This window comes from Pagrus pagrus (assembly GCF_965226575.1).
Source record: "Pagrus pagrus genome assembly, chromosome: 23".
NCBI lineage: Eukaryota > Metazoa > Chordata > Actinopteri > Spariformes > Sparidae > Pagrus > Pagrus pagrus.
In genome coordinates this window covers 4,441,297-4,465,961 of record NC_140205.1, presented here as the reverse complement: position 1 = coordinate 4,465,961, position 24,665 = coordinate 4,441,297, and the positions used below count along the sequence as shown (strand labels likewise).

General features: G+C 42.3%; 1 protein-coding gene across 3 annotated transcripts in view; it reads left to right on the top strand.

Moving 5' to 3' along the window:
• tmcc3 (transmembrane and coiled-coil domain family 3) overlaps nt 1-24,665 on the top strand; it is a 49,180-nt gene that overhangs the window by 4,595 nt on the left and 19,920 nt on the right. The window contains exon 1 of one of the 3 annotated variants that reach the window (XM_084345833.1): nt 15,863-16,097. The exons of the other annotated variants lie outside the window; for them this stretch is intronic. Coding sequence (XP_084201959.1) covers nt 16,095-16,097 — 3 coding nt within the window. The 5' untranslated portion in view covers nt 15,863-16,094. Of the gene's footprint in view, nt 1-15,862; nt 16,098-24,665 lie in introns of those variants that run through there. 3 annotated transcript variants of the gene reach the window in all.

Sequence of the window (24,665 nt, the reverse complement as noted above, 5' to 3'; positions counted from 1 at the left end):
CCTTCCCACTCGTTAAGACTGCCTTCGAGCATGAGTGGGAGTGGGTGCATGCAGTCCACACACACACACACACACACACACACACACACACACACACACACACACACACACTGGCTGTTATCTGGCTCTGCAGATTAGAACTGCTGTCTCCGTCCTGCAGAGTGCGTTCACCCCTCAGGGAGCGAGTCTGCCAGGAGATTCCTGCACAAACTCAACGTTCCCACATTCACTCATCCCCTTAAATCTCTCCCCTTCCTCCCCCCCTCTCTCGGTGGCCGTCACCGGCTCTCCATCCATCCTGTCTGCTCCCTCCCGATTGGCAGCCAGAGGTTGTTGTTACCGTGGCGAAGTGTGCGCTCCGGCCCAGTGGAGGGTGCCTGATATGGCTGATAAAAATTCCTACTCGTGCTGCTTCATGCCTTTTAAGGTGGTCTTTCCCCCGGCCGGGCAGAAGCAGTGCAGCTTGGGAACGCACCTCAGGACGAGGAAGCGTAGTGCAGGTTGGGATCTGAGTGTGAGGAGATGCACAGGGAGCCGCCGGTTTGCTGCTCACACAGGAAGCAAAAGATTTCACAATAAGTGACAGGCAGGCAGGCAGACACACTCCTCCTCCTCCTCCTCCCTCAGAGGGTAGTCCTTCAAACTTCAAAGAGGCAGACAGGGCTGTCTGATGTGCAGGGGGTTTCTCGTGGAGCTCCTGTAGCATGCACTTTGACCTCAGGCTGTGAGGAAGAGGAGGCATGAGGAAGAACTACAGTGCTACTCCGCTCATCTATGTGACAGAGGTAGCGTTTTGCATTTGTTACGACTGTAAATTTTCTGTTCGTTGAGGTTTTTGTGTGTTTGATGCGATCGATCAGGGAATCTATTGCTTTTTTGTTTAAATCTCTGCTGCATGAGTGAAAAACTGTGGAAGGTTGAATGGAGTCAGGCGAGAGTCACATGCAATCAGCAGTGTATTATTGCCCTCTTGGGCTTGACGTTTACCCAAGGCGCATGAGGAACTGTATAGAAGAAGTTATTGTTTTGATAGCTTTGTCGGGGAAGCTCTGGTTTTCTTGACCGTCCTCATCGCAACTCCTAATAAATGAGCTCTTTTGTGTCTTGCGATTGGATATAATCAAGGAAGTTGGTTGACAACAGTTGAAAGTTGAGTCAGACAAGTTTCACCACGTCTCTTTCTCTATTAGTGTCTGTTTGAAGCATGTGATTGGCCTTTGCTACTTGAGTAATATCTCAGGAATGTGTATAGCCCGCCATAGATCATGCACACCTCTTAAAACTGCAGAGCTCACTTTTCATTTTCTCTTTCTCTGTCTGGCTCGCCCTCAGAGAAGTTTCTCCGTTCTGGCTCCCGGTGCTCGAGCAGGAGGTCATGTTTATGTTCCTCCTGTCTTAATCTGTCCGTCACAATCTCCGGTTGTTGCGCTCTGTAGCTAAAACAGAGCCGTCCCTGAGACTTACCCCTTGCTGGTTGCCTGTGCTCTGGGCTGCCCTTATTGTGCTGACACTGTGTCTTTTCGTGCGTGCATTCATTATGTGCCTCAGTCTGCAAGTACATGCACAACAAAACGCTATAAAAATTAATGTTATGTAAGCCTTCCAGTATAATGGGGCTTTTCCTGTCAAGCCACAAACAAGGAAACAGTTGAAGGAAGGAGCAGCAGGACGTCGTTGTGTTGTGTGTTTTCACCGTCCTCTGCAGAAAAGTTCTCGTCAGCCTTGATCACTGTTTTCACAGCTTCTGCACCCCTGATATTTTGTTAATCCTGCGTTCAGAGCTTCAGACATGCAGATGCCCTCCTGCTGTGGTCACTTCCATCAGTTTACCATGGTAACCATCGCTGTGTCTCAGACACACAGCTTTTAAGACCTCGGTGTCAGCTCTGCTTTTATTTCCCCCCCGTTCTCTCTCATTAAGCTGCGAGTGTTGATGCCATAACAGATCTCACGAGGACATCACGGTGTAACGTGTCAACATCAGCTCATTGAGTGTGTTGTTGTGCTTTTATCCTTACGTGCACCTAAATGTTCTCAGGAAGAAAATGATGATGACCCTGTGAGGACATTTTCCAGGTTTTTTAGATTAGAACTGAAGCAGGTTAATGGACCTGATGATATATAAAGTGAGATGACATTAAGTTGTCAACAGCCTGATTTCTTCCCACGCCGTGTGCACTGCAGCTTTTCCTTTGACATCTCTGTGTATTAGACCTTTTGTGGCAGGTAAACCAGATTGGATTTTTATGTATGCTAGCTGTGAGGCTCGAGGTTTGTGAGGTTGATATTAGTTGTTTTTAAGTGAAATGTCTCAGTAACTATTAGATTAGTTGCTATGAAATTTGATACCAGTGTTCCCGAAAGTCATACAGGAGTAAAAGTAAAGATATCAGATAAATGTGGACTGAGCTGCACTCTATATGCACAACATGGTGAACATGATACCTGCTAAACATTGCTCAGTTGTGAGCATGTTAGCATGCTGATGATAGCATTTAGCTCAAGCACCATTGTCCCTAAATAGTTTGACTGTAAAAACCCCCCACCTCCGCCCCTGAAACCAAAATTTAAATAAAGGTTTTGTTGAGAGATAGTGTCAAATCACTGGTGCACATTATACTTCCCCAGTGCTTTCTACAAGTGTGTGTTTCCTGTGAAGCTGCTTCCCCTTTTGGATTTCTAGCATGAAGTAAAAAAACTAAAGAAGAGGTCAAAATCACCAAAGACTTCCTGCAACTTTTTTATTCCCACGTCAGTGATTAAATGCTACGCTGCTGCTTTTTGGCTCTAATAAAAATTAATTCTCCCTCAGCGAATAATGGTCTGCACCCGTGTTTCTAAACTAAAACATACGTCATCTTAATTATTGGAAAGATGCTTTAATGGGAATATTCATCCCCGGCGTAACAAAATAAGCATCTCAATTATTTAGTTGAAAAAAAGAAGATATTTCATGTTTGGTTCTGATTCATTATTTGTCTCCACTGCTAAAGTGCAGTCTCATTATCACTCACCTTTTCCAGCTAAAGTAATTACTTTCCATTTTTGCCACCAGACATTTAAAAGTGTATTCAGTTTGTCAGCCGTGCTTTGAGCGGAAAAAGTCAACCCACACTCTCATTTGCTGTTGCTCATAGCTGACATTATTTTTTCAGTTTATCTGAATTTTAAAAAGGTTGGTTGCACCAGAAACGACTCGCTGTGTTGAACGGCCAGTGGCTGCAATATGTTGAGTACAGTTTTAGTAATTGTGATGCCTCAAAGTGAAGCAAGGGAGCGATAAATGTCGGAGAGTGTTCAAGTTTGTGCGTCTTCCTCTCAGCATGTTTTTCCGTGCAGCTGTTAGATAACATATATTTGAAACGGCGTACAAGAGCTCGGTTGAAAGTAGTTTGTCATTTAACATAACAGCTCGGTACGGCAACTTGAGTGCAAAGAGCAAAATAAAAGCTCTCTGCCAGTATTGAAGGGAAGGTGATTGACATGTCACAAAAATAACTTTGCAATATATTTGACAGGGCTGTACATAGAAAGGCAAAACAGATAAGTGCAGATATCTCACGCCCCCTGCACTCAGAGTTTGAGTTGTTCCCATCTGGACATCAAGTTGGGGTCCTAGAGGCCAAAAAAGTATTTTGTTCCCGAAGACATACAGGCACCGAACCCATGGCTGCACTATGGTATGTTGTGCTATGTGTAGTGTATGTACAAATGTTGTTAAACCTGGCGTCTGATGAATTTATGTCTGTCTTTCCGCTCTGTTTTTGGCCTCCACCAACTCCTGAGTGAAATATCTGGCTCTTTAGCTGCTAAATGCTTCTTTGTGTGCACTAGCTAGTGGCCGACCATTTCTGTCTGCTGTTGAGCAGCGAGTGTACAGTGGATTGTTAGAGCCTTTTCTCTGAAATCTGCTGCCTGCTGTGTCTCACAATGACGCCTGAGAGCAGCGAGGGAACCAAAAGAGTAAAGTTGACTGCGAAACAATGAGCTTAATCTCACTATCGAGCTCCATAGAGCCGAGTGAAGCTGCAGATTCAGGTGATAATAATCTCATTTCACGTTGTCGTTTGATATATTCACAACAAGAAAAATATTGATCGCAGCCACTTTAAGATGACCTAGTTTAGTGACACAATAAAACAATGAAAGCCGGATGAAAATAGTCCACAGTCCAGATAACACCAAACACAATTTTCCAAGAGTCTAATGTGACGTCCTTAAATTGCTTTTTTGTCCAATGAACAGTCAAAAGCCAAAATATTTTGAGAAAAAGAGAAAGAACAGAGGCAAAGTCATATTTTAGATCCAGGAACCAGATAATATTTGATGCATAAAAGACTTTAAATGCTCGTGAAGTGTTAGTATTAACCGCTGCATCTCCGTCACCAACATCCCGAGGACACAAAGCGCAGACCTACACAACCTGAACGACGACCTCATCAACCTCAGGCCTCCCTCCGAGATGGTCACACTGATTAGACCCGGGCCTACGTGTTTTGTCTCAGCGTGTATACAATTATCCCCCTGATGATGATGACCTTCACTGACGACCAATTAAAAAAAATACTCTGTTGCAGGCTACATCCGCAGACCCCAGCCTCTAATTCTGCACACACACAAACAAACTGTAAGCTGTCGTCATTTAGCGTCATGCATCATCCTTTTCTCATCATGTTTGCGCCACTCAATTTATCGCCATGGCAACGGAACATGATGCTAGCAGCCACTGATTGTCTTTCCACACTGATGACCGTTTGGCTTCAGCTGTATCACACCAACTCACACGTATAATAACGCTCACATGACTGCTTCTCTGTTCTTGTGGGGACTGTCATTGTTTCCCTCTGACCCTAACCTATAACCCAGCCACAGCGTGTGTGTCTTATGTGTTATTATTAGTTTAGTATCCTGTTTTTAGTCGCCACGCTCACAGATGGAGATGGTCCAACTTCCTGCGAAAAATAGCCGGATTGGGTCGCCACAAAAACGTCTGGAGATTTCCGCAGGGCTCCTTAAAAATATCCAGCGAATTCAAACCCTAAAACTAAGTCTTAACGTTTACACAATCCTTTGAAGAGACAAGTGGAGGAAACTGTTGTCGTTTTCCAAAAGTAACGTCCTCATTCTCAACATCTGAAACTTAGCATCGTATTAATATTGAGATCCTTGAAAAACACTTCAAAGTACAAGTTGTACTTCTGCGTTCAACATTTTACTTGAGATAAAGTAGCAGCAAAATGTACTCATCAAAAATGAAATTACCCGTCAGGCGGAACAGCCCCTTCCTGATGCATTAAAGTGTTCGTGTTTTGTGTTCAGCTGGTTTTAAAACAAAAAAAAATGAAACTTCCTGGATGAAGATCGTTGAATGTTGAGTTTCATTCCCAGATCATCAAATACTGATGGTCTGGGTTGGCAGCTCGGGTCGGACGACATCCGTCTCGTTATATTTTAGCTGCTTTAACTCCTCACTGCTCCGTGATATCCTTATCCTTAAAATTAAATCAAGTTAGCACGTTTTTCTTACCTCGTGTGAATGACATGACACCAGATATGAGAGGATTTATTCATATTTGGACTTGTCTGGTTAAATAACAGTTAAACAGAACAGTGTGTGTGTGTGTGGGGGGGGGGTGGATTTTGTGTGTGTGCTCATCTTCATTAACATATAACCTTGTCTGTGTCAGTAGCCTCCAGCTACTTCGTCTACAGGGGGAAAACAGGCTTTGTACTGTAAACAGAGGTTTATTCTTTTCTCTGTCGTCATCTGTTTTCTGAGTCAAGTCAGCAGAAAAGAGAAACGTTATCATCTCCCTTTGTTCTTAATTTCACGCTGTATTGTCTTCACGCACGCTGCAGTTGCCAGTTTATTAGATTTTCCTCGCTCTGGTACAAACGTAAATCGCACTTTCATGAAGATTTTAATGTTCAGTTTTGTTTCAAACTCTGTTAGAGGTGTTGAAACAACTTGAAAATCATTTTGGAGGCTGTGGTTTTTGGTTCTGTTGAATTTTGTTGCTCCAAACAGCGTATGAATATTAGAGATTTGTCCGTTGAGTTATGTGACATCTTGACAGATTCATGGTGATGATGTCGTCATATGTCAGTCTGTCGACCTGTCGCCTTTTATCTCTTTGACCTCCCTCTTTAATGTCACACCTCTATATCTCTCAGCACCTTTAACTGTCTCTCTCGCTACGCCTACATTTCACAGCAGCTGTCATTTACTCTGGAAAAAAATTAATTCTCCAAAGAGACCTCGAACCACTCAGTCGAAGACAAAAGGGGCTGAAATGTCACAAGCTGGTGGCGCGGGGCGTGCGGTGATGTAGGCATGTAGCGAGACGGCACATGAAAGCGTGGCTGGTGTCCTCCGTCCCTCCTCCTCCTCCACACGCTTTGAAAGTGTGACCCCTTAGATATTTATTTCAAACGGCCTCTGGTGCCCGCGTTCGCTCAGAGAGGCCACACTGTCCTTTATGAAAGCTTTCACACATTCTCATAGTCTGATCAGCTCGCAAAGTACAGAGGCGGCAGACAAAAGCTCGGTTAAAATATGCAACAGGCATCACATGAAACCAACGATCGTCAGCAATGATGCTTTCAAACAATCCAGTCTCACAAGTAAACCCCACATGTGATGAGAAGATAAAATGCATTTGCAAAAACAGATAAAAACAGTTGTAGGGCTGCAATTAATGTTTATTTCCATTATCGATTAATCTTCTGATTATTTTCTCAATTAATTAGTCAACTAGTTGTCTGTTAAATGTCAAAAGCCTGGCTGATATCTTCAAATGTCTTATTTTGTCCAACAAAATGTCCAAAACCCAAAGTCATTCAGCTTACAATGATAACAAAACAGAGAGAGGCAGTAAATCCTCCTATTTTTCAAGCTGGAACGATAAATATGTGACTTTTTTGCTATAAACTGCTGAAACAATTAATCATTTATTGATTAATTGTTGCAGCTCCGTACAATACATAGTTAACTTTCTATAATAGACTAAATGACTGAATAAACTGATGTTTTGTCCTGTGTTGTTGTTATTTGCGACTCTGGGGAAAATGGAAACTAACCAGTTATCTTTGCAACAGTGGCAGCATGAATAATACTATTTGCAAACATTAGGGGGGAAAGTTTCTGTTGCCACTTTAAACATGTTAAATATATGAATATAAAAATATTTGCACATGATTATAGTAATGTTGAGGATTGGAAGATGTTACTGTACAGACTCTGCCAAGGAGGTAAAGTTTCCTCTTGTATGTTTGTTGGTTTGTCAGCAGGATTACACAAAAACTACTGAACAGATTTCCACTAAACTTGGATGGAGGATGGGTCTCGGCCCAGAATAAACCCAGTTAACTTTTGGTACAGATCCTGATAAAGGGACAAAACAAAGTTGGCATCATCAACTCAGTGTGCAGGCACCTTTTTTAGAGACATGTTTTTGTCTTTCTATGCCTGCATGTAATAGAATATGCTTACCCTAATTTGCAGCATTGCTGTTTCAACTGCATGTCATTTTTAGTAATTGCTGCTATACTACAGCGTCATGCAGTCAGCAGGGAGACAACAGATTTCTGATTGGTATGATGATCACGAGCGTAAAGGTGTCAAGCAAATGCAAATGTGAGAGGAAACGTAATGAAAGGCTTCTCGTGCATCAAGAACAAAGTGACGAGGAAACAGACAGAAGCTGCCTGCGGGTGTGCGCAGCTTTCTGATGACATAGCACGTAGACATGTGGCAGAAAAATAATTTTGCTTCCAGGCAGCAAAGTTTGATAAAGTAACGAGTGTCACCAATGAGTCACATCACTGTGCAGCACTTGTAGACTCAATAACCCCTGAAATGCTGAGACCCGGGGTGGTGATCCACAACAAGGCACGTGGCCAAGATTTTAGAAATACTGAAGTCGGGAGCCTCCCAGACGTCATTTTTGTTTTATTCATTCAGTTGACAGTTCAGTTGTATTTTCTGTCCATTTTATTTCCCATCTTGAACATCTAAATGTTTTAAAGTTGTCCCAGCACTGTCAGGAGTAAAATCTAGGTGGAGAAATTCTGAATAATTTATCGAGCCGGGTGTTAGTCTTCAATACATTATGGATGCCAATGCAATGCACTGACACTTTTTATTAGATATATTCTTGATTAGAAATGGCTATATCAGCGAGAGTGGTGTCAAACCACGCTGCTTTATCATAACACAGTCAGTTTTCCAGTTTCCCTTTTTGAATTACCGGTACAGACTACGACTTCCTGGTTGTATGGAGCGTGTGTCCTCTCGTGCAGTTGGCTGTCAGCTGTGGTCTTTGCGGTGTGTTCAAGTGCAGCATTTTGGCCGAGACACAAGTTGATGTGAGGTGACGCAACATCCAGCCTTCGCTGCTGCAAGTTCTTTGATGTCAGTTTGGTGCGTCTGAGCCCTCAGGCAAGGGATTTCATTTAACACTGATGCAACAAGCAGTATTGTTTTTTTTAAGAAAGGGCTGGCGGTGACACGGTGGCAAGAACACCTTCATATCACTTCAGGAAATAAAATATTAGTTCAATAAATGAAATGAAAGTAAGAGATTAAGTCCACAATTGAAAGAGAAGAAGACATCTCACAGTCAAAGGAATATACACTGTTAAATTAAACATTATTAATGTATTTTTGTTGACCTGAAGGTAGACAGATAAATGAATATTAAGACTAAAACGCTGCTATCAGCCTGTAAAATGTCCACTATGTGTACGATTTTAATTGTTCAATGTAAACTCCACACAAACAAAACAGAGAAAACTACTTCAGAGATCCTATCTGCAATAGTTTGAGTGTTTACTGGCATAATCAGATGATTTTACTTTATTGTGAATACAGTTTTGCAGTAGTTTCTAAGAGACGCGAAAGCATGTGGGATTTATAACCCGGTCCTTTCATCTCTGGGCAACAAAAACCCCCGTCTCTGTTCTGTCTTTTCAGAGGACCACCTGTTTTATTGTCAAATAAATGCTCCACTGTATTTTTATCATTACTGGCATCATCAGCGCCATTTGTGCAGCTACTGTATGCAGCAAAACTGCGTCCGGGTTTGTGAAAATGTGACCGTGTGATTAACCTTGACAGGTTTGCATCTATCTGCTGCAGAGCTTCAACTCAAGTCAGCTTAAATTTACCGCCAGCTGTCCCTGAAGAACGGTCAACCCTTTTCCATCCCCAGCATGTCTATTCAAGCACACCATTGATTTAGTTCCCCGACTAGGCGGGGACAAAAGAAACGGCTGGAGAGCAGGGAACCTTAGCCCTCCCTGAAGAAAGTCTATTATTGAGGCTGAAAAGACCTTGAGGAGCGCGAGGAGGAGGGAGCAACAGATGAGGAGTGAAGCTTTTTCCTTTAAGTCGTTTGAAAGAAAGAATTGCTTTATAGGTAGAGATAGCAAAGACAGGAGATAAGGCAAAAACCGCAAGGTGGAAAGTGATTTAAAAAAAGGGTCTGGAGAACGTTTCGCCAGCTCTTAGGTTCAAACTTAGATCACAAAAGCTCTTTACTATGTGGACATGTACATTTAATAAGTATTGCATAGATTTTAGATGATAGAAACTGTTATGGTGTAACTGCTACCTAGCAAACTGAATTAGTGATACAGTGGCATGTGCACCGGATGTTAATAAAGTGCTAAAAGGTGATGAGCCAATTATACTAGCTAAATGACCCAATGATGTTAGCATGAGGTTAGCATACGCAGATATTCCCTACATGGACAGCAATGGTTAATGCGGACAGCATTAACCATTGCTGTCCATGTAGAGTGACTAGATCTAGATTTGTTAGAAAACCTGTTGTCAGCTTTTGCCCTGATTACAGGTCAGGTAAAGTTATAGCTTAGTAGTTTTAGGGGATTGTAGTGGTGCAACAACAAGTCCGCAACAAATCACTTTATAATACAACACATCTTTGTAGCGTCCATGTTGTTTCCACTTTACGACTTGAAAGCTCATAAAGATCTCCGAAACCGGGATATTGGACGATCTGAGGAGTACGTGGATGCACTGTTTTGGATTTATGCATGGCTGGTACAACTCGGTCTCGGTCTCCGACTCTGTGTCCTTGGCTCTACATTTCATTCTGACTTGGTACCGTGGCTGACCCTGCCACTGGAGCATTGTTTGATAATACCATGTCATCCCCGCTGATTAATTCCGCCTGGTGATATATGTGGATGCTCGGACTGATTAGACACCGTCCCTGTTGCCAAACGGTAGCCACAACTGCAGCGGCCTCCCTCACTCCCCTCTAAACCCTGCTCTGTCACAACATGTTTGTGTTTGTGTGCGAGTAGGGATCATTACTCGTCCTCTGCCGAGCCTAATGGGGGCATCAATAGCACAAGGTGGAAAGAACATTTATGTGGTCGAAAGTAGCTGTACTTTGTCAGGGTGAAACTGAGTGACACGCTCTTTTTGATTGAAGCGAGGCGGCAGTCGTTTTAAGGTCCCGCTGAATATGAAAAGCTGCGTTGTAAAGGTGCAGCAATAAGAGAGGGGGGAAAGGAAGGGAAGATTGTCGGAGAGATAAAAGCCATGAGGTGAAAGAGACAGGGGAAATTATCATTTGAGAAGGAGACAAATCAAGAGAGAAAATGTAATTGCTGGCACTAAAGCATTGACATAATAAAGAGAGTGAGCAGGAGGTTGACAGATTTAATAAGAAGAGAGAGTGATTTGAGGTTACATGCATCACACGGCGATGAAAAGGGGCATGAAATGAAAAAAGGGATGTATCTTTTTTTGGGATAAGGCTTCTCTGGGGGTTACGTAACCCAAAACTACACCGCAACTTCAATTATATGTGCAAACGTCTCCCTGTTCAATTGATTCTGACTGAGCTGATGTTAATTCTGTCTTCGCTCTGCGTGACACGAGGGATAAAAGACGAGTTATATCAGCGGATGCGCGCAGCAGTGGGTCGCAGCTTTTTTTTGCCTCTGTGCTCATCTGGATGGAGGCTTACTGTATTCCCAACTGACAATAGCAATCACAGAGCGCTCAATTATAAACACATTAGAGCGTCTCTGTGACTGCGATATGAGCGAGACATTAGGCAGTAGTCATAACTGTGAAATATTGATGATCTTAATGTAATTCTCTCCACATAAGTCATTCTTCCTGGAGTAAATACGATATGTTATTATTTACTTGTCATGGCACTCTATAGCACATACATCCTCTGTCTTTGTGATGAATAGAAACGAGTGCAGGATTAATTAAACATGACCTCTCCCGGGTTTAATCTCATCTCCGCGCCATCACTTAATGTCACAGTCTGTATTACACCCATAAATTGTGACTGTGTGCCTCTATCTGTCTGTCTGTGTGTCCAGCTCTGTCTGAGTAGCACCGCTGTCTTACAAGGAAGAAGGAAATGAGAAAGCTAAGACGTGTCCTCTCACAGACAGAACACACAGTCTGCTCTGGAGAGTTTCCCTTCCTGTCTGACTCAGAGACACAGCAATAACCAGCCCGGATTAGAACAGCTGTTTGTCAATTAGCTCTAAGTCTCAGTTTCTTGTCTCACTTTCTCACTCGGTGTCTGACTTTATTTCCCACACGTATTGGATGAAGTCACTCAGTGATGCATGGGAACTGATATTAGTATTTACGTCAGTTTCACTGGCATGAAAGTGACGTTAATGCTGCTTGTGGTTATACTGCCAGTAAGTGGCGTACTGTAAGTAGCATTGATGTCGGATATGGTGGACCCAAGACGCACTCAGCAACCATAAAGATAACAACGCTGCACATCAACAATAAAGAACGCTGCAGTGATAAATTCTGCCTCGTCATACAGTCGGCTATCAAGACGATTGCAAAGCATTTTCTGGTTACAGCTTCTCAATTGTGAGGATAAGCGGCTTTTCTCTGTTATTTATCTTTGCAAATTGAAAATGTTTGGGTTTTAGACTGCAGGTATTTTGTAGACATCAACTCAGGCTCAGAGAACCAGCCAGTTACACCCTTTCCACCAAATGATGGTTGGTGTTTGAACCGGTAAACCACCAGTCAGTGTTTCTGCAAACCACAGATAAGTCCAAGGTTGACATGTGTGGCAAACGTGGCACGTCACTTTCAAATTAAATGCTTATTAGGTATTAATGTTATTACAGACAATAAGGCCACCAAAAGGCAGATTCCATTTTGAGTCTTATCAGTGGATGTTACTAAGAGGACCTGGGGATATTTCCATCTTTTTTTGACACATCATTAGCGAGTGTTTTTCATGGGAAGTCAGACATTTTGGTATTTTAAGCTAACTGACAAGAGAGAAATAGAAAATTCAACCTAAACAAATGGAAATTTGCAACATAAAGAAAGGTTCAGCTTGAACTTATCTGGGGTTTGCAGAAATGTACTTAGCTAACATTTATTCTGGTGATTTGGTTGCAGGTCAAGGAAAAAACCTGCTAGGTTTTTTTGCATCTGGGAACGAACATTTCAGATTATGAACCAATTTATTTTTGGTCAAAATGCTGCAAATTGGTGCACAAACCGGAACGGAACCGGTTCCATGTTGGTGGAAAGGCCCCCTATGACTATGACCGTCTTTCATTTGTTGCTGGAGAGGAAGCGAACAGCTGGTTTATCAGAGCATCAGAACAGTGAAGTTACAGGCCGTGAACACTGATCTGAAAGAACCACAAATTCAGGTGAAAGTTCTCTTTGGGTTCGTCACTGTGAGCGGTCCCTTTAACATATAATTTGTACAAGAACCCCACCAGAACATTTTTACCCCCCACGATAAAACATTCAAGAAACCACAACAGAGTTGATCCGATCCCCCTTGTACATTCCAGAATCCCATCAGAAAGTTCTGACCTCTGAACCCTGGCATCGGAGAATCCCTACAGAATAACTCGATACCCCTTACACATTCTAGAATCCCGCCGGAAAGTTCTGACCCGAGTGTGCAGCATCCCACCAGCACATCCTGAACCACGCCTGACTTAAACATTCCAGATCCCCACGGACCGTTCCAGCTTCTCCTCTGAACATTCTCGGATCCGACGGGAACGTTCTGATTCCTTCACCTTAACATTCCAGAGACGCAACAGAACGTTCTGATGCTCGTCCCCGCCTACATTCTCCGGACCGGTGTCAGTTGTCTGGAAGTCTCTGGTGTACCGTGGGTCAGTGCTGATGTCACGGCTGAGATGGAGACAGGAAGCGCTGCAGGAAGCCCTTAAAGAACACAAACATGGCTGGTGAAGGAAGAGGAACAATAGCATGTTGTGATTAGCAGAGTGAATTTTATGGATACACACGCAAACGCTTCGATCCTTGACGCACACATATTTGACATCATCGTCTCACCACAAATTGGGACATTAGTACACCGCAGGTCAGAGAAGGTGCCGTGCCACATCTCTCTTTTTGTCAGATAATTGGATTTTGAACTATACTGCACTTATTAAAAGTCAAATGTGGTGACATTTGAATGAATAATTGCAATGTCAGAGAGTGTGTGTACGTGTGTGAATGCAGTGAATCGAAGCAGGCAGAGAGAGACTTGTCTTAAAATGCCGTTTTCCAGCTGTTTCCAGCCTCACAAGTATCAAGCAGTGCTGCAATATCCATCAGAGATCTGCTCTTAATGGCATTTACATAAGTTGTTTCCTGTCAACTCACAGCCAGTGCCCTCTCCGCACAAAATCAATTCCCAAAGTACAAATCTGGACTTAATTAAATGTCACATTTAACTCTCTACCTCCTGTGTCTCTTTCGCACATGCACACGCATGGATATTATAAACTAATACCCAGAGGAAATGGACTGGAAGTGTATTAGGTTATTAGGATTGATCATAGCAGAAAGATATGTTGTGGATCAATCGCAGAGTTATGCAATGATCTTTCTAAATATGCACACACGCACTCACGGGAGGGAGTGATTGAATCAGCCTGGATCAGATTCAAATTTCAATAGCTCTCGTCCCCTGGAGGCAGCCTCTGTGCCAGGTGCTGTTGGCTGCCCTGCAGGCTGAATCACCCGGCCTCGGAGTGTCCAACCTGTCAGCTCGCACACTTGTCACAATGATTAACAGGTGGCTGACTCACTACCGTCCTCATAACGCGGGATGCTTCAGGTCGATGGGGAATGACAGGAGCGTAAGACAGAGATAAAACCTCTGTGAGTGTGTCAGTGTTTTCTAAGATGGCAGCTGGAAGAGTGGGCTGTTTTTGTGAGGGGGAATACAAAATATAGTCTTGGACATTAAACTATCAGCAGGCCTATCAGATGACAGGGACACTAACCTTACTAATTGGTTTCTTTATCAGTTGGGCCAGAGCAGACCTGCCGTGCATTTAAATTATTAATGACTCATTCCCCAGACCTTTGTGGTGTAATTCATCCATCCTTTCACTTGAGATATGGCCGGTGTCATGTCTATCTATTTCAGCTATCTGTTTCTAATTATCAAGATGACTGTGTGTTTTTGTCAGCTGTGATCATCGGCTGATTAAAAAAAGTTGGCCTACACTGAAAGGAAAAGTACTTAAGAGAAGAGTTGAGGATTACTGGCCCGGATTATATTTAGAAATGCCTATCAGGTTAAAATAACCAGGAGCTGATGATGACAAGCAACCACCTGATGCATGAATCATCACATAACTAACAGTATGTTTGATTCTACTTACAGCGGTGGAAAGTAAACAAACCCAAGGTGACTCATTGATTTGCAGATAACTCTTTTAAAACCTTGGGTTTGGCATTTCAGCTGTCGCCATCCTAGTGTTTTTTTAAGCCAGAAGTGACTATATTTGGAGAGCGTGGAGCCGGGGAGGATATCCCGATTGGATCTGACAGAGAACTCGAGGTGGTAGCACCTCGTCAGTCAAAAGGCACCCACTCGCCTAAAGCTTTCCCTGCTTTATCATCTGTTTTACTCTAAAGTTTTTACTCAGGTAATAAATCAAGAGAAAAGTGGGGTCATTTTCTCATAAGCTTACATACAAAGGGACTCCTTTTTGCAACCAGTGGAGTCGCCCCTTGCTGGCCATTAGAAAGAATGCAGGTTTGAGGCACCTTCGCATTAGAGTGTAGCTTGGGCTGCATTTTTCAGTCTGAAAAAGCAGTAACTGAGACTGACCCGGACTCAACAGGCATGCTGTTTATCACAAAATATCACTTACTTTTACACTAAATGTATTTATTTTTTTGACATTAGCCTATATTTTCACGAAAATACCCTAAAATAACTTGAAAGCATAATGTCAGTTCATGTGACCGATCGCTCCCCAACAGGTTCGGGTCTGGTATCCACGCACTATTTCGCATTAGAGCGGTCCAGCAGTAGTTTTTCCCAACATGATTATATAAATTCGAGTGTAGGGAGGTGGAGATCACAATATCACGATACAACTATTTTGGATTGGCTTTTATCTTACATGTCGTATACAGTGAATACTTATAAGGTATCATCAAAGTTGTGAAAAGTAGCTAAATTTTAAATAGCCACATTAAAATTCTGCTTCCATAGTAATGTGTCATTAATAACAATAGTAATCCAGTGTATGTAAATTATATACTGACACTAAAGGAATACTTTACAATATATATAAATACTTCCACCACTGCTCTGACTTCAAAAGCCTTTAAAAAAACAGATCAGATCTGAGTAAAACAGCTGTTTTGCTGTGGTGGAGCTCACAGCTCTTCACTCTGTGGTCATGAATTAATTCATGTGGGTGTATTCGATATCCCCCGCAGCCCCTCCCTCGGTGTAACGCGGTGGGCGGGGCGTGATCACACATTGTGCTTCCCTGGCTCGCTGGCTTTAGGAGGATTACCGCGGCGGGCTGGCTGGCGAACGAAACGTACCGTTGCCGACGTGGGTCAGTTTCCAGCAGCGGCAGCGGTGGAGAACTGGGAGCCGTGATGGCATGTGTTTCACCGGCGGTGTCAGCGGACAACGGGCAACTTTACACCTGAGGACGACAAACCGGGAGACCCAGTTTGTGTCCAGAGATTATGTCCGGAGCTGGTTGTGCTGCTGTGGAGAAAAGTTTATCAGAAGTAGGGACACTCTCACACCAGCGGGGCTAATATGGTAAATATGATTTCTGTGTTTTTGCTATCACTAAGTAAGCTAACGTTAGCAAACTTGTTTTTAACAAAATGGCTAAAGGGGTAAACCTAACTGACTTGTTGTTGCCTCGTTGTGTCACGTTTGGCCACGTCAACGTCCAGTTTTAACAAACACACCAAAAGTAGACAAGTTGTTTCAGCGCATAAATGTGTTTACAACGAGCTAACAGTCGAGTTTCTGTCAGTAGAAAACAAGTGGAGTTGGAAATCATCCTCTTTTCCAATCAGCCGTGAAACAACTGACACACCGCTTTCAGCCGACTAGTCCCGACACGTTGTGTTTTCGTCTGTGAGAAACATGCCGAAGCTCATTTAAAAACTCGTACATGTTTCATTTATAGTGTCACAATGTGCATATCGGCAATATCACAACATATGTACACATTCCTTATGGATCTTCAAGAGCCTCTGTGCATTTCGGCAAAGGTCCAGTGCTCCTGTCACTGCATTTTCCCTCAAATTTTCCATTTGTAATATGGGTCTCCTGCTGTTTTCTCATGCCCATCATCGTGGTCTGCCAAAATGCATTGCCGTTAGCCGTTTGGAAAAGTGTCAGCCTGTTCTGGAAGCGCTCCTATCTGCTGGTGCTTCCTATCTGCTCCAATATGCGAGGCAACCTTAAATTGGGTGATTTTCTAATGGAGTTTGGTGGAGTTGAGCTGAGCTTCTTACAGATCATTTGACATTGAGCCCGTCATACAACTGTGCTCAGGTGACCTTGTATCATCTAGACATTTTTATCATATAGACCGTTGGCGAAGCAAATTATAGCACCCACAGGCAAAGCCAAGTGGTGGGGCAGGTTTATCCAGACTGTCTGCAGGTGTTCATATATTTCAGGTGAAGATCTTCATCTTTTTCTCTGTCATCATATGAAAACAAAGAGATGCCATGGGAGGTTTCTGTTTTCTTAAGTTGTGTTAAAGTTCCTGTTGTATCACTAGGCTGCTTGTTGGAAGAAGGCAACTGGCCATCCAGCAATGTGCCTTCCTGTTATGTGTTGAATGGATGCAACACATGCTATGGTGACATACTTCTGTCACTATGTTATTCCTCCTGAAGGTGAATAACTTACCGTGTTATGACAGACAAACAGACTCTTCTCTGACCCAATTACAGGAAGCAGATCGCTGCTAATGTGTGTAGCTCTGTACAGAAAAACATACTTCAATGCTAAGAGGTGTATGACAGCTTTCGAAAGAGTGTGTATGAAGTGTATGGAGGACCGAAGCTGCCAAAATAAAAAATGAATAAATTGCCCATAAACGAATCAATATGCCATTACATGTGCCGAAGAGAGGAGAGAGAGAACCAATATTTGGAACCAAAAAATGAAAATCTTTTTTGTTAAAATTTAGTGTACAGGTACTTAATCACAATTTTGAGGCACATTTGAGGCAATATTTCCATTTTCTGCTACTTTATACTTCCTCTCCTCTACATTTATTTGATCATTTTTGTTACTTGTTACTTTGACTCAGATTATTCAGTGTTAATAGCCCATTACTTGTGATGTGTAAACCTATCAGATAGTGTCGTGAACGGGATATTGAGTGGGATCATGGATTTGTGAGGATCCTGCATCAGAGCCAAAGTAGCTCATTTTTAAATTAATTTATTGGCAATTGGACACAAAAAAACACCTGTACCGATCGAGTTTGGTCCGCCATAGTGGTGCACTGGCTCTTGAGTGAACCCCATTTTAGAGGTTCAAAGAAATTAGTTTAAAATCACATTTCCCTCTTCAGTTAATTTGAATGTAATTGTTAAGAGAGCCATTCAAGCCCCCACAAGCTGTAGAGAGATGGGAACAGCATGTTTTGCCAGCTGAGACACCCACATACACACCTTTTGAAAAGTATCTCTGAGATGTTGATGAAGGTCCTCAGTTATCCAGGTCATTATAAAGCACTTACAAGTATCTCTGAGGTACATCGTCCTGCTGTGTGTTAGGCATCAGTACACCAGGTACACTAGATAGTACACCAAGGCATTTTTCAACTCATGACATCTTTATGAGCTGTTCAGTGACTGGAGGCAGACCATCCCGTCCTCGGGTGTTAACCTTTATTTGACAACACCCAGGGGATACTTACGAGAGTGTCGACTGAGCATCTTTCCAGCGACGCTTCACATTCACACCTGGGAGCTGACCAGCACAAACATCTTACTGCTGAGCAGCTCTGTTGGTGCAGGATGAGGATCCCTGCCAAAGGGCACCAGAGTGGTAGTTGCTGTAGAAAGATTCGGTATTAGTCATTTTCCTCAAGCACATTTTCCAGACAGTAGCTGGAAAGTGTAGTGTCTGTGGCCGAGGCAGAAGAGAGTAGTGTATCTTTTTACTGAACACTAAAGCTTGCAGAAACTGTTTTCGCTGTTACACCTCTCTCTTTCTCTTCACTGGTTGAATTTCATTACGTCTCAGTAACCAGTTTTTTTCAGCTGTTTTCAATTTAGGACGGATAATTAGATTTTTTTTAATTCAAGTAGGGCTGCAACTAACGATTACTTTTAATTATCAATGAATCTTTAGATCTTTCCTGGGTTATGGGAAACTACGATGGACATTTTTCACCATTATCACACATTTTATAGACCAAACAACTAATTGATTAGGCAAGAAAATAATCAACAGATAAATGGACAATGATAAAAAACGTTAATGTTTTCAGCATGTTTTCAAACCTGCGTTGTGAAGTTTAATGGGACTCTGGTTCATTTTCCTCCTTGGTACAATTAATTTTAATAGATTTAAATTTATACAAACTCCCACACAGATAATTTCCAAAATGTAATATCAATATTGAATAGGCTAAGCTTAATGCTGATGTTTAAGCTCCCTTTACAGGATATTTATTCATTGCTGGAGGCCTAAATATGATACAGCTGGGAGAAAAATGTGTCTCTACATAATGCACTCTCAAACACTTGGCATGTCCTCGGCATCTTTTCAGTTCAAGAGGTCGTGGTCTTCTTAAGGATCAGCAGCTACAGAGACTTGTTTTGCAGTATGTGTGTTAATGGGCCAGTTTCTCCGATCACACAGATGCAGGAGACCTGCCGAGTTCACCTCCTCGGCGATGAAGAGGGAACGCGACTGATATCAGTGAGGAAATTGATTTGTTCAGGCAGGTAGAAGCACCAGAGTTGACTTGGTATATCGAAATATCCATGTGGAAGGATCTTAAAGGTCAGCCCAGTCCCGTGTGTTTGCATATGCCTAAACAGTGTGTGTGCAGGGGGGTGGTGGTGTATAATTAATGCATCGAGGAGCCTTTTCTGTCATTATATCGCTTCCACAGGGGAAGATTCTGCCTTGACTTCAGTGTGTGTGTGTGTGTGTTTGTGTTTGTGTGTTTGATGTTGAGGAAAGAGGATGAGGATGAGGGTGTGTTTCCTCCTCTGAGCTCCTGGCAGTATCCCCTCTTGGCAGCAGTGTGTTTTTCAAGATTTTATTTATTCTTCTTTACATTCATGTCAATAAAGAGACGTCTACCTCGCCCAAGGACTAATTCCATTTTCTCGGCAGAAAGATAAGAGGAACTGTTTACGACTGAAATAGTACGCGTCAGCCATCAGTCAAACCAGGTTACGGGTTGTTCATGCGTTCAGTTTATTTTTGCTGAGAAATGCTGCGTGCAGAGACTTAGTAATCCACCCTGGGGAGACGTTCCTCACCAGGCCTCTGTGTGAGATCAATAGATATCCAGGAAAAACAAATAATCTCACCGTGCATGATCCTTTATCCCACCTTGTGGCAAACATGAGTGGATGTGATGGATTATCTTTATTTTCAGATGCAGTCTTGAAGTATTCCTTCTTGTACTGCTGTCAAGATATATAATGAATATTGCTATATTAATAATGCACATGATTATATCATGTAAATAATACATAGACTCTTTAATCATTTCTGTTTTTTTATATTCTCGTTGTCAGGGTAGGTGGAAGTAATGCACCTTAATACTTGTTGCCACCTGCATAAAACCGAAAAAAGAGGAAGACGCAGTGATTGGTTACGGCCACAATGTGTGGCTACGACTGCTGTACAAAATCACGTCAAAGAAGATAACAGACAAGAGGGAGACTAGTCGCACGACAATATCGTTATTGTGAATTCTTCTATTAAATCTGATATTGTAACAGTGCTACCTTCTAGCACAGTTATTACCTCTGCCAAGGAGGTTATGTTTTCACCTGTGGTTAATTAAAAACTATTGACGGATTTCCACTCTATAAAATGTCAGAAGTTGTTCTGACAGTTCAAGGTGACATCTACAAAAGTCGTGCTTAGTCCAACCAGCAGTTTAAAACCCCCAAATAGTTCATTTACAATCGGATAAGAGAACGATAAGCTGAAGATCTTGGTGCTTTTTTGCATTTTGCTCGAAAAAATACTTTAATTAATTGATTATCAAACTTGTTGAAAAAGAAAAAAAAACCTACGTTGCAGCTCCCTTTACTGCTGGCTGGCACAACAACCAAAACAAAGACAGGAACAGACTCTACTCTCTGCCTTTTTTTTAGTGTCTTGTAATCTTTCAGGGCTAAGCCAGGAGAAAAAGTCCCATAAATTCACACATCAGGTGTTTGTCTTCTTATTTTTCTCTTCATTAAATCATTGGCACTCGCACTTAATAATGAAAATGAGCTCTAGTTTACTTTCTGTTTCGTAATCTCTCATAAGCCCATTAGGAGTGGCTCATTTAAGACTATATTATCATAATGTTCTCTCATGAACAAGCAGACTATAGATAGAAACAAAATAGATCTAGTTAATGTGTTCCTGGCCTTGGGTGTTGATAGTTATTGCCCTTAACAACAAACATTTAATTATACCCAGCAGGTCAGGGCTTGTTGTTTTGCCCCGCTTCTGAAGGATACAGGAAACCAGTTTTTGCAGTTGGCCTATGGGCAAGCTTGCGAGCACACACACACACACACACACACACACACACACACACACACACACACACACACACACACATACAAAGTCCCCCCCATCAGCACCACAAATCACAGTGATGAGCTAAGCTACGGCCATTGTTTGGCCATTGAGAGGGAGCAGAATGGGAGGAGTGAATGTTGCTGAATGGGAGGTGACTGATGGTCCTCGCCTTCGACTCGCTTCATTGGCTATTACGGCGAGGTGCAATCTACTCAATCGCGTCCGTTGTCGGGGCAACTGGTGGAATCTGCGCGGCATCCTGGAAAAAAACGACCCTCGCACGTTTTGAAAAAACGAGGGAGGACGCGAGCGAGAGAGGAGGCAGGAGTGCAACAAGAGGAGGCAGTCTGTGAAATGTAAATGATTTCACATGTAGGTACACAGGTTTATCTCTCTGCCTCTTTCTCTCTGTGTTTTGGATTAGGATTTGAGTGGGATAAGCTGACAGTGAATAGGCACACACCAGCAGTGATGCAGGGTGTGCGAGTAACAGGGTGTGTATTAACTAACACACAAATACTCCATCAACGAGATCCTGTGTGGGGCAAACACGCACGCACACATGGCCCTTTTCCCTGTAGTCATATCATGTAAAGCTGATTCATTGCCAATTATTACACTCTGTGAGCAGATGTATTTAGCTCGCGGCCTAAATTTGGTTCAGCTGCTCTGGTGTTTTATTTTGAAACCACTCAAACTCAACAGTACCGCCTCTGCATAGTCATCACAACCTGCTATAATTAGTCAGGAGTGTAATTGACACATTAATGTGGAAATGTGTGGCTCAGCTCGTGTTTCTACCCTGAAAACTGAAACATTTGGTTACCCTTCAGCACGGTGCAGTCGCACTTGAAGCGGAAATGAATAGATGATTAATCAATTAGACAATTGTTGTTGTTGTCAAATTGTGGCCATTTGTTCTCTATAATATTAAGGTCCAGGTGTCATTGCCAGTTTCCGACCGACACAGTTGTCACTTTCACACCCAGCGCCCACGTTGTGTAACCCCGTGTCTAGACGTCACGTCAGAGGTGCGCTCATGTGACGACAACATTCACGAGACAGTGAAGCGTCCGTTTATACCCGTTTCATCTCGTCCGTGAATTTCAAAACGTTACAGAGCAGCAGCACTTTCTGTTCGGTGTGCAGTTTTCCTTTGATGCGTTTGATTATTCCTCATACATTTTTCCATCAACACCGATGCATGTGATTGTGTTACAAGAGTAAAACATGGCTTATTGCACTCGGAGCAGAAAGTGTTGGCGATAGGAGCTGAGGAAAAGGGTGGAGGTGAAGTTGCTCTGTGGCAATAAATGCACAGTGTAGGTTACAGTTTGACAATTAATAAACTCTGCAGCTCCTCCCTAAGAAGTGCCCGTGTCATGCTGCCCAGCTGCTGGGCAAAACTGAAGGGAGAGTCTGTGGGGTGACGAACAGCAGCACACTCTGCTCCACCTAGGTTGCAAAATGTAGATCAATATTTATCCAGTGCCTCTTTAGTGGGCATCAACCTCACGTTTACAGCCATAATGTTGAAAATGTAGGCTTGAATTAAACGCCTCATGTTGGGTTTACGTCCATGAGACAGAGGTGTAATGCGAGCCTGCAGGAGCTGGTGAAGACAGCTGCATGCTTCAAAATGAGAGCGTGTCTGTTGCGTGAGACGAGCAAGTGAAAAACACGTCTGACACGATAGATGGATTGTTTTAAGAAGGGCCCAAGATTTTCTGTTTTATGCTTACGATCAGATGTTAAAGGCATCACTTTGGGCTCTGGGAATTTGTGATTTCTTGCATTTTTCATCATTTTCTGACATTTTACAGACTAAATAATTCATTGATTATTCCAAAATAAAAAGTTTGTTGCAGCCCTGGCAGTATACATATTCCAGCAAAAGCACTGTGTGTAAATAAGGGCTGCAACAACCAATATGTTTTAGGAAATAATCACCAACAGCCCCGAAACACCCCAAACTTCAATTAACTATCATAAAAAACTTAGAAAACCAGCCGTTATTAACATTAGACTGATTGACTGTCGAGAATTGTTGGTCAATAAAAAGAAATATATAAAAAATCGACTCATTATTTCAGCTCTAGTATGACTTAAGTCTGCGTCATAAATAATATAGAGTCACTGCTGCACACACAGCTGCCAGTCACTGTTATGTAATTCGCAGGGAGTGTTTGCATGTGGTTTTCTGTTGACAGAAGAAAGCAGGGTCACTCAGACTGCGTGGACACATTCAAAGTTACTATCAGCAGAGCTCCAGCTTGTACTCATGCCAACATTTCATTGTACTCAAGTCTAGTGAGTACAGCGGTGTGTCAGCGTGTGTGTTTTGAGTGCAGAGCAGTGCTATGTTCTCAATCGGGCGTCCAAAAATGGAGCGTCTCTTTGTAGAGGTGTTGAATGTAGGCGAACGTGTTCCTCTGACTTTTGAGAGTACTGTTTTTTTTATTCTCCCAGAATGCATCGCACAAAGGAAACAGGAGGGCTACTCATAGCAAAATAAAGTTAAAAATAAATGTACCATAAAGATAAGATCTCAGTGAGTAAGTTGAGCACTGATTGATGGTCGTGGTCGACAGCTCTCGGTGATGCTGCCGGCTGACTGGGATGCAAAAGACAGATTTTTCTCACCTGTTTTTTTTTTTCTTTAGCTGTAAAAGCAGACTTGAAGCTGGTCTTCACACGCAGCGCTGCGACTGAGCTGCAGAGTAGCATGAAAAAGTAATTAACCAAACTGTGTGCGTCATTGACTGAAAGGAGTGAAGCACTTAACATTTAAAGAAAGAGTTGCTTTGCTTCTCAGCAGATAAACAGCGCCACTAACTTGTCTCTTTGGTAAAAATACATCTATTTTAACACTTGTATTAGTTCATGTGGGAGTTGAAGGTAGAATAGTTTCACGCTGACACTCCTCTCTAGATTGACATTGAACCTGATTGACAGGTTATGAGGTACGCCTAGCTGAAACAGCCCTGCAATAAATAAATAATAAGCTTCACTCGCTGTATGTCAGAAGCTGGTGTGAGCTGCCGTGACGTCTCCCGGCAGACTGAAAGAAACAAACTTGATGTAGGCGAAGAATCTCAGTCATCAGGTCATGGGACATCTTGACGTGATGTTTAAACAGGGTTATATAGTAATTTAATACCTTTACATCAATGTTTTTGTGTTTTCTGAATATATTCCTGAAGCTTAGAGAGATAAAAGCGTCATACTTTCAGATCAGTTTGTTCTGGAGCTGCTTTGATAAGTTGATTGGAAACTTATTTAGCAAATGTTTTAATATTTAATCAATTGATTTTGAGATATTTAATTATTTTTAAGCAAAAATGTGAACATTTGCTGGTTTCTTTTTCTCAAATATGAGAATTTCCTGCCTTTCTTTGTCTTATGTGATGATTAACAGAATCATTTTGCCTCCTGGACTGTTGATTGATGGGACATTTTACACACAATACGATATATTGATTCACCGAGAAAACAATGTCCAGATTAACTGATAATGACAATGATTAGTCGCAGCCCTAGTTAGTTTGTATTTATAGTTTTGGTTTATATTACTATTAAGGT